Raw genomic sequence first — 18316 nt, forward strand, 5'->3', positions numbered from 1 at the left:
GCAGCCCTTAGAGATCTTCCCTGGCATCAGGGCCCTTGGTACCAGGGGTACCAATTACAAGGGACTTACCTAGGTGCCAGGGTTGTGACAATTGTGGAAACAATGGTACATTTTAGGTGAAAGAACACTGGTGCTGGGGCCTGGTTAGCAGGGTCCCAGCACACTTCTCAGTCAAGTCAGCATCAGTATCTGGCTTTATTTGTCTTATTCTTTGTCTAACTGTAGCATTTAAGATAATGGACTACTTCAAAATACTTTCCTCCCTCAGAATATTAGCATCAAGGCAATGCTGTACAGTAGTTCTCATCATATCTAGAGATCACTCCTCAGTGAAACTTCGTCGTTCCTTGTACCGGAGCCCAAGTCTGTGTATGGGTCCACTCCTATTTTCCTTATGCACCACCTGACTTAGAAACATCTCTTTTGGCTTCTCTTACCATGTTTACGCTGATGAAACATTCGACTTCAGCCTTCCTACCCTCTGACTCACAGGCATCCAATGATGAATGGCACTCAGGTCTCTTATACCGAACTTCTCCAAAAGTGACATTGTCTACTTTCCATCCTTTTCTGCAGCCCCCCCCCCCCCCTCACCTAGTTTTATCCACTTCCTCCTACCGTCTTTTTATTTCTCCTCGGCTAGAAATTTTGGAGTAGTTTTCAAGACTTTGATGAGCATTGACTCATTTATCACTATCCCTGCAGCAGGACACCAAGTATTTATTGTAAGAAAATTAATCAATGTCTCCCTTTCAATTAATGAATTCCCCAGTTCTTACTACATCGGTTTTCTTGTAGGATTCCCACGCTATTCCTTCTCACCATTGGACAAAGTACATAACTTTGCAACAAGAACGCTTTTCAGTCTGCCTGTTCATAGACTCAAAATGAGCCATCTGAAAGTTACTGACAGTTCTATTCAGGATCGCCTATGGCATTTACCCACCAGGGTTTTGTGAACCATCAACCAGAGCTTATTAACACCCAAACTCAAACTACCTGCCATCATAGTTCAAAGCTTTCCACTCACTCAACAAGTTCAAATCTACCATGAAGGTCTAATTTGGCATCTAGTGCCATCAGAATTGAAAAACAGCTAATAATGCGCAATGTATCATGTAGTATAGCAATTTTAAACTGCTTCATTGAGAACCACTCTGGTTTATGTTTATCCACATTTTTGCCTGTCCAAAACGTCTTTACTGCTTGAATAATGAAATGATGAATTCAACTGGAATATTTGTTTTCTTGTGGATATGCACAATCCAAATTCTAAGTTATCATTTATTAATGCTTTTTCTGTCTAGGGTTTCATGGTTCAAACAGGAGATCCATCAGGAACTGGAATGGGTGGAGAAAGCATTTGGGGAGGAGAATTTGAAGATGAATTTCATCCAACGCTAAGACATGACCGACCATATACACTCAGTATGGCCAATGCAGGACCAAACTCAAATGGCTCTCAGTTCTTCCTAACCGTGGTGCCAACAGTAAGTAACATTGTACCGTCTGCTCTCTTTCTTTTAGTACTTATTAGGCTATTGTGTCTATTTTCTGTGAGTTCACAAGTAGGCATTCCCCGTCCATATTTATCTGTAGAGGTGTCTTCAACAGTTTTTGTATACTAACACCTATGAGGACACATACACCTCTCGTCTAGTTGCTTATGTTATGTTAAGCCTACTTAATAAAGCAAACGTATACCAGTGGTTTCTTGGCGCTGAACCTACTGGAGAGAAGAGCAAAGTCAACCAGCAAAAGCTTTTTTTAAATGGCAAGTCTTAAGAGCCTTCCTAAGAGAGGGAATTTTGGAGCATGGATTTCATGCTGACATTTCAGAGGCATAGAAATCCATGAAGTGAATCCCACCACATAGAAGCAGTGCCCTTTCATGGCAATTGTCTCAGATTTCAGAGTTATCAAGAGATCACCAGAGATGGAACATAAGCACCACAGGGGGTGTATTTAGTGATTGTATTACAGGTTAATGGAGGTTCTAGAGCATGCATAGCCTTAAATATGATGCAGAAGGTCTTAAGATGAATTCACCATTCAGTGTGGAACATGTGCAATTTTTTAAGCAGTGGCTCTTCTGGGGGAACTGGTTATCACTCGAAGCTGCATTTTGTAAAGGTTGGAGACGCTTCAACTCTTCGGCAAGTAGTTATAAATAAAGTGAGTTGACATAGTCTGGAACAAGCTTACAGCCTGAGGGGGCTTTTCAATCCAGTGACTTTGCTCTTCAACTTGCCAGTGCCTCATGGGGGCACTTTGATGTTGCCGCTAGCGCCTACAGCGACTAGGGTGAATCGCGGCAAGAAGGCCACGGGTGTTCATGCTGGACTGGGTGGCTACTTATATCCCTGCAATACCAAGCAACTCAGGACATGCCTGGGCCAATGGCCGGTCCATCCTCGCCAGTCATCAACCGGAAGAGGCTGGGCCATCCCTCATGGCTCACCAAACTCCGAATACCTCAAGCTTTCCTCCTTCAGAGCAGGTAAGAGTTCTGTCTTCTTATGTTTCTCCTGATGTCTCTGTTCTCTGCCTCGGTTGTGCTGTTTTAGCTCCACTGAGGACCTTTCTGTATGCCATCAAGCGCTGCAATGATTGGGAAATCTTTCTAGAAATGGGCAAAATAAAGTATTTTAGCAGTTGCAGTACATTATAACTGGTTTAGAATTGCATTACTGCATTCACTGACTGTCACCTTACTTGCTGGCTGCCACTTTCTATTTCTCAGCATTATGTCTGAAGTACAAAGTGAGGAGACAATGGATGAGCGATTAGAAAGCTTGATGAACACGATGCTTTAAAATCTAATGGGATCCCTTGATGATAATATTAATTTTAAAAAATGAAAACCTTCATTTAAAAGGTAATATTGAGCAACCAGAGTGCTCAGAATGGGTACTTAAGACCCAAACGAAAAGAGCCTCTGTGAATACACCTACTATACAGGCAAAAAAGGTAAAGGCTTTGGGCCATGATTCTACATGCAGTACTGGCATGGCAAGGCTAGTGCCACAGGCACAACAGAAGGGCAGGAAAAAGTCCTGAATGTTCCCATTCCAATTGATACCAATGAGGCTTCTGAGCCTGAGATTGATATGTATTACTCTTCTGAGTTTGAATCTGATAACAAGGTGTTCGATGGCATCTGTCGCTGTAGATACGCATGTTCTGCAATAGCTCGCCATCTGGTGTTGGGCCGGAGTGTTACAAGTTGTTTTTCTTCGAAGAAGTCTTTCGAGTCACGGGACCGAGTGACTCCTCCTTTTGTCTCCATTGCGCATGGGCGTCGACTCCATCTTCGATTGTTTTTTTTCCGCCATCGGGTTCGGACGTGTTCCTGTCGCTCCGAGTTTCGGAACGGAAAAAATAGTTAATTTCGGAAGATTTTCGTCGGTATTGTTGCGTTCGGGATCGGCGTACTTAGATTCAACACCGCATCGAAGATCGAAGAGCTCCGGTGCCCTTCGGGGTAGTTTTTCGATCCTCCGTCGGGGCCTGGTCGGCCCGACCGCGTGCTGAGGAACGCCGATGGAACGGACCCCGTTCCGTTTCTGCCCCAAATGCCACAATAAATACCCCTACACAGACCAACACTTGGTCTGCAACCTGTGCCTGTCACCTGAGCACAGCGAAGACACCTGCGAGGCCTGTCGTGCGTTCCGGTCCCGAAAAACACTCCGAGACCGTCGAGCCAGAAGACTTCAAATGGCGTCCGCACCGACAGCCCAACGGGAGTTCGAGGAACAGGAAGAGGAAGGTACCTTCTCGATCCAAGACTCAGACTCCGAAGGATTCGACGATACACAAACCGTGAGTAAGACGTCGAAAACCACACAAAGAAACATTTACAAGGCCCAGGGGACGCCACTGCCACCAGGCCATGGCTCGACCCATAAATTCGGTGACCGACCGTCTGCACCGAAAAAGGCCCAAACAGTGCCAAGATCGTCCGACTCCGGTCGAGACACCGGCACGCAGCCTTCTCGGGACCGAGAAAGTGCTGGAGACAAGCCTCGACACCGAGATGCCGGTGTGGACACGGCTCGACGCCGAGACAGCGGCACCGAAACAGATCGACGCCGAGAGGTTTCGGCCCCGAAAAGGAAAAAAGTCACCTCGGAGCCGAAAAAACACGCAGACAAAGTTTCGATGCCGAAACAAACTGCAAGCGACCCAGCTTCGGGCTCTTATAAAGAAGAGCACTCGCTAACCTCCCAAATGCAAAAGCATAGGTTTGAGGAAGAGCTACAAGCAACTGATGTGGACCATACGCAAAAGCGTATCTTCATTCAGCAGGGGACAGGAAAAATAAGCACCCTTCCCCCCATTAGGAGAATGAGAAGGTTGGAGTTCCAGACGGAACAAGCACCACAACCAAAAGTGGTGAAAAGAGTTACACCACCACCCTCTCCTCCGCCCGTGATTAACGTTTCACCAGCACAAACGCCATCACACTCCCCAGCTCACACCACCATGAGCCAGGGTGACCAAGACCAGGACGCATGGGACCTATACGACGCCCCAGTGTCAGATAACAGCCCAGAGGCATACCCTACAAAACCATCTCCACCAGAAGACAGCACCGCGTACTCTCAGGTGGTGGCTAGAGCAGCACAATTTCACAACGTAAGCCTCCACTCAGAACAGGTCGAGGATGATTTCTTGTTCAACACACTCTCCTCCACCCACAGCTCCTACCAAAGCCTGCCTATGCTCCCTGGTATGCTCCGGCACGCAAAAGACATATTTAAGGACCCGGTCAAAAGTAGGGCAATCACACCAAGGGTGGAAAAAAAGTATAAGCCGCCTCCTACGGACCCGGTTTTCATCACAACACAGCTGCCACCAGACTCTGTTGTTGTAGGAGCAGCTAGGAAAAGGGCCAACTCTCACACATCTGGAGATGCACCACCCCCAGATAAAGAAAGCCGCAAGTTCGATGCAGCTGGTAAGAGAGTCGCAGCACAAGCTGCAAACCAGTGGCGCATCGCGAACTCCCAGGCACTACTTGCGCGCTATGACAGAGCCCACTGGGACGAGATGCAACATCTCATTGAACATCTGCCCAAAGACTTCCAAAATAGGGCAAAACAAGTGGTTGAGGAGGGACAGACCATCTCCAACAACCAGATACGTTCCTCCATGGACGCTGCAGATACAGCTGCACGGACAATTAATACATCTGTAACTATCAGAAGGCATGCATGGCTCCGAACGTCTGGATTTAAACCAGAGATTCAACAAGCAGTTCTCAATATGCCTTTTAATGAAAAAGAACTGTTCGGTCCAGAAGTGGACACAGCGATTGAGAAACTCAAAGAAGATACAGACACTGCCAAAGCCATGGGCGCACTCTACTCCCCGCAGAGCAGAGGGAATTACAGCACATTCCGTAAAACGCCCTTTCGAGGGGGGTTTCGGGGTCAAAGCACACAAGCCAGCACCTCACAAGCAACACCGTCCACTTACCAGGGACAGTATAGAGGAGGTTTTCGGGGACAATATAGAGGAGGGCAATTCCCTAGAAATAGAGGGAGATTTCAAAGCCCCAAAACCCCTACTACTAAACAATGACTCACATGTCACTCACCCCCTCCACACAACACCAGTGGGGGGAAGAATAGGTCATCATTACAAAGCATGGGAGGAAATCACTACAGACACTTGGGTTCTAGCAATTATCCAACATGGTTATTGCATAGAATTTCTACAATTCCCTCCAAACATACCACCAAAAGCACAACATTCAACAACACACCATTCCAATCTCCTGGAGATAGAAGTGCAGGCACTATTGCAAAAGAATGCAATCGAATTAGTGCCAAACACACAAATAAACACAGGAGTTTACTCACTGTACTTTCTGATACCAAAGAAGGACAAAACGCTGAGACCAATCCTAGACCTCAGAGTAGTGAACACTTTCATCAAATCAGACCACTTCCACATGGTCACACTACAAGAAGTATTGCCATTGCTAAAACTACACGACTACATGGCAACTTTAGACCTCAAGGATGCTTATTTCCATATACCAATACACCCATCGCACAGGAAATACCTAAGGTTTGTATTCAAAGGAATACATTACCAATTCAAGGTACTGCCTTTCGGATTAACAACCGCACCAAGAGTCTTTACCAAATGTCTAGCAGTGGTCGCAGCACACATAAGAAGGCAGCAAATACATGTGTTCCCATATCTAGACGACTGGCTAATCAAAGCCCATTCGTTAATAGAGTGCTCAAATCACACAAATCATATCATACAAACCCTCTTCAAACTAGGGTTCACCGTCAATTTCACAAAATCCAAAATTCTGCCACGCAAGGTACAACAATACCTGGGAGCCATAATAGACACATCAAAAGGAGTAGCCACTCCAAGTCCACAAAGAATTCAAAATTTCAACACCATCATACAACGCATGTATCCAACACAAAAGATACAGGCAAAGATGGTATTACAACTCCTAGGCATGATGTCATCATGCATAGCCATTGTCCCAAACGCAAGACTGCACATGAGGCCCTTACAACAATGCCTAGCATCACAGTGGTCTCAAGCACAGGGTCACCTTCTAGATCTGGTGTTAATAGACCGCCAAACTTACCTCTCGCTTCTGTGGTGGAACAACATAAATTTAAACAAGGGGCGGCCTTTCCAAGACCCAGTGCCACAATACGTAATAACAACAGATGCTTCCATGACAGGGTGGGGAGCACACCTCAATCAACACAGCATACAAGGACAATGGAACGTACATCAAACAAAACTGCATATCAATCACCTAGAACTTCTAGCAGTTTTTCAAGCACTAAAAGCTTTCCAACCAATAATAGTTCACAAATACATTCTCGTCAAAACAGACAACATGACAACAATGTATTATCTAAACAAGCAGGGAGGGACGCACTCCACGCAGTTAAGCCTGCTAGCACAAAAAATTTGGCATTGGGCAATTCACAACCAAATTCGCCTAATTGCACAGTTTATACCAGGGATACAAAATCAACTCGCAGACAATCTCTCTCGAGATCACCAACAGGTCCACGAATGGGAAATTCACCCCCAAATACTGAACACTTATTTCAAACTCTGGGGAACACCTCAGATAGACTTGTTTGCGACAAGGGAGAACGCAAAATGCCAAAACTTCGCATCCAGATACCCACACAAACAATCCCAAGGCAATACCCTATGGATGAACTGGTCAGGGATATTTGCTTACGCTTTTCCTCCTCTCCCTCTCCTTCCTTACCTGGTAAACAAACTCAGTCAAAGCAAACTCAAACTCATATTGATAGCACCAACTTGGGCAAGGCAACCCTGGTACACAACGCTGCTAGACCTATCAGTGGTACCCTGCATCAAATTGCCCAACAGGCCAGATCTGTTGACACAGCACAACCAAAAGATCAGACACCCAGATCCAGCATCGCTGAATCTAGCAATCTGGCTCCTGAAATCCTAGAATTCGGGCACTTACAACTTACCCAAGAATGTATGGAAGTCATAAAACAAGCAAGAAGGCCATCCACCAGGCACTGCTATGCAAGTAAATGGAAGAGGTTTGTTTGCTACTGCCATATTAATCAAATACAACCATTACACACAACTCCAGAACATGTAGTGGGTTACTTGCTTCACTTACAAAAATCTAACCTAGCTTTCTCTTCCATTAAGATTCACCTTGCAGCAATATCTGCATACCTGCAGACTACCTGTTCAACTTCCCTATATAAAATACCAGTCATTAAAGCATTCATGGAGGGCCTTAGGAGAATTATACCACCAAGAACACTACCTGTTCCTTCATGGAACCTAAATGTTGTCCTAACTAGACTTATGGGTCCACCTTTTGAACCCATGCACTCCTGCGACATACAGTTCCTAACCTGGAAGGTGGCATTTCTCATCGCCATTACTTCCCTGAGAAGAGTAAGCGAGATTCAGGCGTTTACTATACAGGAACCTTTTATACAACTACACAAAAATAAAGTCGTCCTAAGGACCAATCCTAAATTTTTGCCAAAGGTTATTTCACCGTTCCATCTAAATCAAACAGTGGAACTTCCAGTGTTCTTTCCACAGCCAGATACCGTAGCTGAAAGGGCACTACATACATTAGATGTCAAAAGAGCATTAATGTATTACATTGACAGAACAAAGAACATCAGAAAGACTAAACAACTCTTTATTGCATTTCAAAAACCTCATGCAGGAAACCCAATTTCAAAACAAGGTATAGCCAGATGGATAGTTAAATGCATCCAAATCTGCTACCTTAAAGCTAAACGACAGATGCCCATTACACCAAGGGCACACTCAACCAGAAAGAAAGGTGCTACCATGGCCTTTCTAGGAAACATCCCAATGCAAGAAATATGTAAGGCAGCCACATGGTCTACGCCTCACACATTCACCAAGCACTACTGTGTAGACGTGTTATCCGCACAACAAGCCACAGTAGGTCAAGCTGTATTAAGGACATTATTTCAGACTACTTCCACTCCTACAGGCTGATCCACCGCTTTTGGGGAAATAACTGCTTACTAGTCTATTGCAGAACATGCGTATCTACAGCGACAGATGCCATCGAACTGAAAATGTCACTTACCCAGTGTACATCTGTTCGTGGCATCAGTCGCAGTAGATTCGCATGTGCCCACCCGCCTCCCCGGGAGCCTGTAGCAGTTTGGAAGTTACCTTCAATTATTTATATATGTATCATCTCAACCTTAAATAGGTGCATACTTAGTCACTCCATTGCATGGGCACTATTACTACAATTCAACTCCTACCTCACCCTCTGCGGGGAAAAACAATCGAAGATGGAGTCGACGCCCATGCGCAATGGAGACAAAAGGAGGAGTCACTCGGTCCCGTGACTCGAAAGACTTCTTAGAAGAAAAACAACTTGTAACACTTCGGCCCAACACCAGATGGCGAGCTATTGCAGAACATGCGAATCTACTGCGACTGATGCCACGAACAGATGTACACTGGGTAAGTGACATTTTCATATCGAAATAACCAAATAGGGAACATCAGAAGAGGCATTCAAGGCCCATGGATCCAAAATAGGCATTGTCGACCCCCTAGGAGATGACATGTTTGACCCTCTCCTCATTAAACATCCCCTATCTCCTGAATAGACTCCTTCTCAGCATGTTGCTGATTTTATAACCTTCTGGCTGAGATGAGAGAATCCCAAGGAGGTCAGATCTCATTTAAGATCGGAGCGCCCCGTCCTTCCCTCCCTGATAAAATCACAACAACCCAAGGTGATGGAATTTATTAGTAAAAATAGTAAGGATCCCAGAAAAGTACTTCACAAAGGCCTAAGATCTTGCCAAGATAGGCTCTTGGACCTTATTGGTCCCCTTACTAATATGTTTAAGATGCCCAAAGAGAACTATCTCAATGAAACACCAGTGGATCGAAAAGAATTGCGCCAGTGGGCCCAAAGGGCAGTTGGCCTATTGAGGAATGCCAACACTGCACTCTAATGAGAAGGAAAAGCATCCTTCTCAGAATGGATCTGAAATTAATAGATTTAGCTAGCAAGGAAGGAGACCCTTCTGTGCAGCGTCATCTCTTTGGAGATGAGTTCCTCAAAGATATGGCCAAGTAGGTATGAGTTTTCAGTTCCATCCAGAAGTCCCAGAGAGACATAAAAAAGGTTGTTCAGGATAGGGTTTTTTTTGGCAAACAAGGTGTCAGTTCCTCGGCCAAAGTCAAGCTTCATCCAGATCCTTCCTCGGATGTGGCAGTAGGTTTGCCCAACCAAGGTTTTGTCCACACCGAGGCTTCTACCCTCAGAGACAAAGGACCTGTTACAGGTTTTCCAGAGGAGACCGAAAACAAAGCGTTTGTTCTGCAAGAAAGAGTCTCCACAGACCCTTTACATTCCCCTACAGAGGTGGGAGGAAGATTGGCCCAGTTTTATGGGAATTGGAAACCAATGACTCAGGACCCATAGGTTTTGGAAACTGTCAAGGGTTACACGCTACAGTTTATAAATCTCCCAGTCCAGGTGAGGATACGTTGAGAGATAAGATTCTCTGACCAGGACTCTAAACTGCTCACAATGGAGGTGGAAGATTTACTGCCCAAAGGGGCTGTTCAGGAGGCCTTAAGCACAGGTTTCGTCAGCAATATGTTCCTGGTCGAGAAGAAAGACAAAGATATGAGGCCAGGAATAAATTGGAAAGAACTCAACGAGTAGGTGGTCTGTCACCATTTCAAAATTGAGGAGTTCTACTTACTGAGGGACATTTTGAGAAAAGGGGATTAGTTAACAAAATTAGATCTCAAAGATGCATATGTAAGAATTCCAATTTGGTCCCTTCATCAAAAATTCCTTCAGTTCACCTGGAAGGACAAACAGTGGCAGTTTTGCAGTCTACAGTTCGGCCTCTCTTGAGCACCTTGGTGCTTTACAAAAGTTATCCATCCATTGGTGGTCTGGCTCCAGAGGGGTAAGGCTGATTATCTAATTGGATGATATCCTAATAATGGGTCAGTCCAAAGAGTTAGTCTCATAGCATACAAAAATGACTATCCATCTGTTAGAGCACCTGGGGTTTGTAATAAATCAAAGGAAATCTTGTCTGACCCCATCTCAGGAGGTGCAGTTTCTTTGATTTGTGGTAGGCACTGTTCAGTCAAAACTCAAGCTTCCCATGGAAAAGTTAAGAAACCTACACAGGGAATTGAAGAGGGAATTAGCGAAAAAGGAAATTCCATTAAGGTTTTTGGCAAGGATCCAGTGTCTGTTATCCTGGGCTATCTTTGGGGATGCACCATAAATAATAATAGAATCAGATGCCAGTTTAGAAGGATGGGGAGTGAAATGTGGGAACTTATCCATCGGGGGACGTTGGTCAGATCAAGAAAGGAATTTACACATCAACTGTTTGGAATTGTTGGCAGGTTATTTTGTGATTCGCTGCTTTACCAAAGACCTGATGAGATGCTGTGTGATGTTGCATATTTACAATGTGAGATATGTGAACAGGATGAGTGGCCCTTGGTCGAATGACCTCACAGACTTATCAGAAGATTTTTGGGCGTACTGTTTGAGGAAGGGAATTTCTGTTCTAGCAGAACATATACCTGGAGTAGAAAACAGTGTAGCAGATTGGTTTTCCTGGAACTTCAAAGATTTCAGCAGTTGGAGTATCAACAGTAGGATATTCTTGAATGTTCAGGAGAGATGGGGTGTGTTCGGGGTGGACCTCTTTGCGGACAGACTGAACACACAATTGACAAGGTTCTTCATTTGGAGGCCGGACCCTCTGGCTTCGGGGGTGGACACCTTCATCCAGGATTGGAAGGACTTGGCACCCTATATTTTCCCTCCATTTGCTATGCTTTCACGAACCCTCCTGCATGTACACAGATCCAGGGAAACTATTGTAGTGATAACACCTGTCTGAAGGTCACAGGCCTGGTTTCCAGTCAAGTTGGAAATGACTGTGGACTTCCCCCATCCTAATTCTGATATCCAGAGATGTTATTTTGGGACCAGGAGGAGAATTTTACTCTCTCGTCGAACATGGTCGGTTGGTTTTAATGGCCTGAATGATTTCAGGAGACAATGGGAAAACCCTGGGTTTTCGGCAGACACTTTCAAAGTCATATCAGAGTCGTGAGCACCTGGGACAAGGGAAGTTATCAATTGGCATGGACGAAATTAATATGTTGGTGTGTTCAACAGAATTACAATCCTGTTTCAACTGATTTAGTGCATGTGACTAACTGTCTATCAGAGTTGTTCGCCTCGGGTTTGTCCTACAGGACAGTTAACGTTTATAGATCTGTTATAGCAGCCGGTCATTGTTTGGTGGACAGCGTACCTGCTGGCGAAAAATCTACTGACTAGAAAGATCATGCAAAGTATGCAAAACATATCTTCTTAGGGTTGTCAGGGAGTGCTGACAGGATGGGGTAAGAATTCTAACCTGTAGCTAAAACGTTTTTCTTATAAATTTACAGTTCTACTTTATTTGGTGGTGTTTAGACAGACTTCAGACATAAGAGCCTTAGATGTAAGTAGCAAAGCCCACAAACCTGAGGGAGTCTATTTCTATACTAAAAGAACAACAAAGACTCTTTCAACCTTCATTTTCTACCCTTACTTTGTTTTGAATAAAAAATCATTGTGTTGTGAAATACTTGAAAGAGTAAGGGAAAAGAACTGGAAGTTTGAGACCGAATGTGGCGCAGTTGTTGATTTCTCATAGTGGCCTCATGAGGCTGTTTTTAATCCCACATTGGCGAGATGGGTGAAAGAGGTAATAAGTGAGGCTGGTGTTGATATCGCTATATTTGAGGTTCACTCCCTTAGCGGTGCATCAGCCTTTAAGGCTTTTTTCTTAGGAGGTGGTTTGCAAGATGTTTACAAGTTGCTATTTTCAGAACTGTCTCTAATGCAATTGATAATGTGTTATCAGCACTTTAAACGTGCATAATGTTAGCCCCCATGTCAAGACAGAAAATGTAGATTTTTCACAGTCTGCTGGCAAAAAATCTGAATTTTATTAATGACCGGAAGGCTAAGATTATCCCACAACTTTAATACCCTCCCTAGTTTCAGTTTCAGTTTTTGTGTTTTTCTTTCAGATTAATGAAGGTCTCTGTCTCTGTCTCTGGATTCCCTTGGTGAAGCCTTCGTTGTTGAAGTTCTCAGTTGGAATTAACTTGTTCGCAGCTCTGAAGAAGCAAGATTATAGCGTGTGCAGAGACTTTATACCTTGTTAGAATGTTTTTAAAGTTCTGAATTCCTTCAATTGTTGCTGCTGTGAGCAGGCAATAAAGGAGTTTTGCATAATCTTAGCCTTCATGTCATTTATCAAATCTAGATTTTCTGTCCACCAGGCTGTGAAAAATCTGCATTATCTTTCTAATCCTTGGGGCTGTCAGAGCACAAACTGGAGCCTCATGCCACTTTGAGCGTCTTGGCCTCTGCTGAAATCTGTCCCCTAACTTGCTAAGGAGACCTTGCATCTTCAACTGATACTTCTCTTTGTATTCAGTCTGTCACCTGGAGAACTTTTCTCTTCTTCAAACCTATTTGGACCATTCCCATGGACTACGTAATGAACCTGGCCACCCCAATGACTCTGAACTCTGATAACGTGAAAATAGTTTGCTGGAATGTGACCAGACTCAAAAGTAGATTATCCGAGAAAGATTGGAACTCTTTCATTGATAATTATGAAGTGTTTATTTCATGAAACCTGGATGCCTACCTTTGAATTCCGATCAGGATATAGATGTTTCCAGGTGATGGCGAGGCATGCCTTCGTGGTGCAGGCGGTGGGAAGGCTATGTACCTGGTGTAAAGAAATGGCTCCCTGTTGCAGTTACCCCCCACTTTTTGCCTGATACTGATGCTGACTTGACTGAGAAGAGTGCTGGGACCCTGCTAACCAGGCCCCAGCACCAGTGTTCCTTCACCTAAAATGTACCATTGTATCCACAATTGGCACACCCTGGCATTCAGATAAGTCCCTTGTAACTGGTACTTCTAGTACCAAGGGCCCTGATGCCAAGGAAGGTCTCTAAGGGCTGCAGCATGTCTTATGCCACCCTAGAGACCCCTCACTCAGCACAGACACACGGCTTACAAGCCTGTGGGTGCTAGTGAGAACAAAATGAGTAAGTCGACATGGCACTCCCCTCAGGGTGCCATGCCAGCCTCTCACTGCCTATGCAGTATAGGTAAGACACCCCTCTAGCAGGCCTTACAGCCCTAAGGCAGGGTGCACTATACCATAGGTGAGGGTACCAGTGCATGAGCATGGTACCCCTACAGTGTCTAAACAAAACCTTAGACATTGTAAGTGCAGGGTAGCCATAAGAGTATATGGTCTGGGAGCCTGTCAAACACGAACTCCACAGCACCATAATGGCTACACTGAAAACTGGGAAGTTTGGTATCAAACTTCTCAGCACAATAAATGCACACTGATGCCAGTGTACATTTTATTGTAAAATACACCCCAGAGGGCACCTTAGAGGTGCCCCCTGAAACTTAACCGACTATCTGTGTAGGCTGACTAGTTTTAGCAGCCTGCCACAAACCAAGACATGTTGCTGGCCCCATGGGGAGAGTGCCTTTGTCACTCTGAGGCCAGTAACAAAGCCTGCACTGGGTGGAGATGCTAACACCTCCCCCAGGCAGGAATTGTCACACCTGGCGGTGAGCCCCAAAGGCTCACCTCCTTTGTGCCAACCCAGCAGGACACTCCAGCTAGTGGAGTTGCCCGCCCCCTCCGGCCCGGCCCCACTTTTGGCGGCAAGGCCGGAGAAAATAATGAGAAAAACAAGGAGGAGTCACTGGCCAGTCAGGACAGCCCCTAAGGTGTCCTGAGCTGAGGTGACTCTGACTTTTAGAGATCCTCCATCTTGCAGATGGAGGATTCCCCCAATAGGGTTAGGATTGTGACCCCCTCCCCTTGGGAGGAGGCACAAAGAGGGTGTACCCACCCTCAGGGCTAGTAGCCATTGGCTACTAACCCCCCAGACCTAAACACGCCCTTAAATTTAGTATTTAAGGGCTACCCTGAACCCTAGAAAATTAGATTCCTGCAACTACAAGAAGAAGGACTGCCCAGCTGAAAACCCCTGCAGCGGAAGACCAGAAGACGACAACTGCCTTGGCTCCAGAAACTCACCGGCCTGTCTCCTGCCTTCCAAAGATCCTGCTCCAGCGACGCCTTCCAAAGGGACCAGCGACCTCGACATCCTCTGAGGACTGCCCCTGCTTCGAAAAGACAAGAAACTCCCGAGGACAGCGGACCTGCTCCAAGAAAAGCTGCAACTTTGTTTCCAGCAGCTTTAAAGAACCCTGCAAGCTCCCCGCAAGAAGCGTGAGACTTGCAACACCGCACCCGGCGACCCCGACTCGGCTGGTGGAGATCCGACACCTCAGGAGGGACCCCAGGACTACTCTACGACTGTGAGTACCAAAACCTGTCCCCCCTGAGCCCCCACAGCGCCGCCTGCAGAGGGAATCTCGAGGCTTCCCCTGACCGTGACTCTCTGAAACCTAAGTCCCGACGCCTGGAAAAGACCCTGCACCCGCAGCCCCCAGGACCTGAAGGACCGGACTTTCACTGGAGAAGTGACCCCCAGGAGTCCCTCTCCCTTGTCCAAGTGGAGGTTTCCCCGAGGAATCCCCCCCCTTGCCTGCCTACAGCGCTGAAGAGATCCCGAGATCTCTCATAGACTAACATTGCGAACCCGACGCCTGTTTCTACACTGCACCCGGCCGCCCCCGCGCTGCTGAGGGTGAAATTTCTGTGTGGACTTGTGTCCCCCCCGGTGCCCTACAAAACCCCCCTGGTCTGCCCTCCGAAGACGCGGGTACTTACCTGCAAGCAGACCGGAACCGGGGCACCCCCTTCTCTCCATTCTAGCCTATGCGTTTTGGGCACCCCTTTGAACTCTGCACCTGACCGGCCCTGAGCTGCTGGTGTGGTGACTTTGGGGTTGCTCTGAACCCCCAACGGTGGGCTACCTTGGACCAAGAACTAAGCCCTGTAAGTGTCTTACTTACTTGGTTAACCTAACAAATACTTACCTCCCCTAGGAACTGTGAAAATTGCACTAAGTGTCCACTTTTAAAACAGCTATTTGTGAATAACTTGAAAAGTATACATGCAATTTTGATGATTTGAAGTTCCTAAAGTACTTACCTGCAATACCTTTCGAATGAGATATTACATGTAGAATTTGAACCTGTGGTTCTTAAAATAAACTAAGAAAATATATTTTTCTATACAAAAACCTATTGGCTGGATTTGTCTCTGAGTGTGTGTACCTCATTTATTGTCTATGTGTATGTACAACAAATGCTTAACACTACTCCTTGGATAAGCCTACTGCTCGACCACACTACCACAAAATAGAGCATTAGTATTATCTCTTTTTGCCACTATCTTACCTCTAAGGGGAACCCTTGGACTCTGTGCATGCTATTCCTTACTTTGAAATAGCACATACAGAGCCAACTTCCTACACCTGGGTTAAAACCTCTATCCATAGCTCAGTCAAGGTACTTACTTGCCCCTTTCAGGACATTCTAATTTTAAATATAGCCTTATGTTATGGTAAGGATTACTGCTGAATAATGTATTCAACAGACCTGCCAATAACAACAGACACTCCCTACCATGTGTGCCTCCACAACTCCTGGCCTCTTTTGAACCCTCCCGCTCAGGTCGAGCTGGCTCTTGGAGATCCACAATGTATTATTTGAGGGATTTTCACTAAAAATAGGTGTGTCGAGGCCTGTAAATTGAAATCAAATGAGTGGTTTGATGCAAACTGTTGTCTCAAATCAGAACTTATAAGTGCTGTTAGAGCAGGAGACAGAGGAGCTATAAGAATAGCTAGAAATTGCTATAGAACAAGAACTGAGGCTGCTAAGAGAGCGTCAGACAAACCAATCACAGCCAAACTACTGGAGGCAGCCAAGGATAAAGCCTCTAAGCTTTTCTGGCACTTGCTTACACATGGGGTAAAATGGGACACAATAAACCCAAATGATATGTGCTGCCCAGTGGGTGACAGTAAAACAGCTTTGAATTCTCAAAAAGCTGGAAAGTCCCGTCCCAACCCCCCACCTCCACCCCCAGGGCCTGTACAAAATACCAGCTGTACTTTAGCACTCAAACCCATTTTACACAACGTCGCCTCTGGCGTACGGATATAAGTGATTCTGCCAGGGCAGAGGAGGGTACCTTCTTCCTCACGGTGTGGAGCTGTACTGTGCTGATGCCTTTCTGGAGAGATCCTTTCCTGAGACATCCCACTAGACCTAAGGTGATCCTTTTTCATAGCACAGAGTGTATTGGCGGGAATCAGCATAAACGTCAGTTACTGTTTTTGGGACTCACAATAGCCAAAATTGATATTGCCAAAATGTGGAAAGCAGATTCCACTTCATCTGCTGGGGTCTGGAAAAAGGAGATGGATCATTCTATGGGTCTAGAAGTTGCAGTGTTTCAAGCCAGAGACTGCCCCCAAAAACAATCTGACGTGTTGGGCCTACTATAGGGGCATAGTTCTGGCTCCTGTCGGAATCTCTGCTGGGTGCTAAGGTACAGAGTTATGGGCACACGACGGGGGCGATTGCAACCCAGGAACAATTCTTGTAATTTTTGGAGGACATTTTAGTGTTAGAGCAATTGGGGGCGAGTGGTATGTAACAAACTATGCAAGTTACTTTGTTATAATTGTTGATAAGTGGGATTTGAATAACAAACTCCTGTATATGTTTAGCGGCCACACAGGCCATATCTCATTGCAAAACGTCTTTAAAATTTGTTACGAACAATAAGATTGCAGCGCTTGACCCTGGATCAGGGCAGCATTAATCAGTTTTTGAAGGGGTGGGCCCAGTGCAAGCCACATTTGATGCAAAGCAAGAGGAGGGCTTGGCTCTAAAGAAGAGACAGGCTTTATTTTACTTGCAGTTTTATGCTGCACCCCTAAATCTAATAAGGGGAATTTATGAAGATGACGCATTATGCGTAATCGAAATGTCAACAGAGAGAAAGTTACTTTTAGAAATGTAATTTTTTTAATGGCAGCAGACTTCTGATAAACTAATAATGTCAGCATGGCACAGCCTAAACACAGCTGTGATTTGAAGTATGGGTAAGCCATATTACTCATTGAAAGATGAGTCTTTTTACAGTGCTTAAACAGGACACATTACCTGAAAGTCAGTGCTGTTTTTCTTTGCTTTTGTCAACTTTCTTCTCCATTGAGAAGGAGGTCTCCTCCATTTGATTTGAATGTTGTCCTTTTATAGTCAACCTAATTGGACTTCCAACACCAGTCTTGGAAGGGAACATTTTCAGTGGCCATTATATTTGCTAAAAGGGTGAGCAAAAATTAGGTTTCCTGCATCCGTGAAACCTTTCATCAGAAGTCGTCTACCTTCTCTACTGAAGGTACATTCCGATTTGATTAAAAATCTTTTTTTGTAATGTTCTCAACGAAATACCTCTAAAATCATAGGTGTGAAAGTAGCCTCAGATAGTTTGATAAAATCTAATCGGATACAAAATTCCTATTGCTCGTTATAAATGATGAAGCTGTTCACACAGTGTTATCTACTTTTGAGCAGGCCGTAGCTTTTGGCATGCTATCAAGCCTTTTATGGTTAGTCCCAGAGAAAAAGCTGCAGCTATGGTTACAAACATTGAAATCTGTACCTCTTTTCTGACTGACATGTGCTGGCCTGTTAGCATCCTTCTTTAGGGCTCATTCCAACGTG

The 18316-nt window shown here is 45.2% G+C and overlaps 1 protein-coding gene across 1 annotated transcript in view; it reads left to right on the plus strand.

Annotated features, from left to right (window-relative positions):
• Window positions 1-18316, plus strand: part of PPWD1 (peptidylprolyl isomerase domain and WD repeat containing 1) — a 299399-nt gene that overhangs the window by 257671 nt on the left and 23412 nt on the right. Inside the window, exon 10 of the mRNA XM_069222759.1 lies at window positions 1308-1490. Within this exon, the coding sequence (XP_069078860.1) occupies window positions 1308-1490 (183 nt within the window). The remainder of the gene's footprint in view (window positions 1-1307; window positions 1491-18316) is intronic.

This window comes from Pleurodeles waltl, chromosome 1_1 (genome assembly GCF_031143425.1).
Source record: "Pleurodeles waltl isolate 20211129_DDA chromosome 1_1, aPleWal1.hap1.20221129, whole genome shotgun sequence".
NCBI lineage: Eukaryota > Metazoa > Chordata > Amphibia > Caudata > Salamandridae > Pleurodeles > Pleurodeles waltl.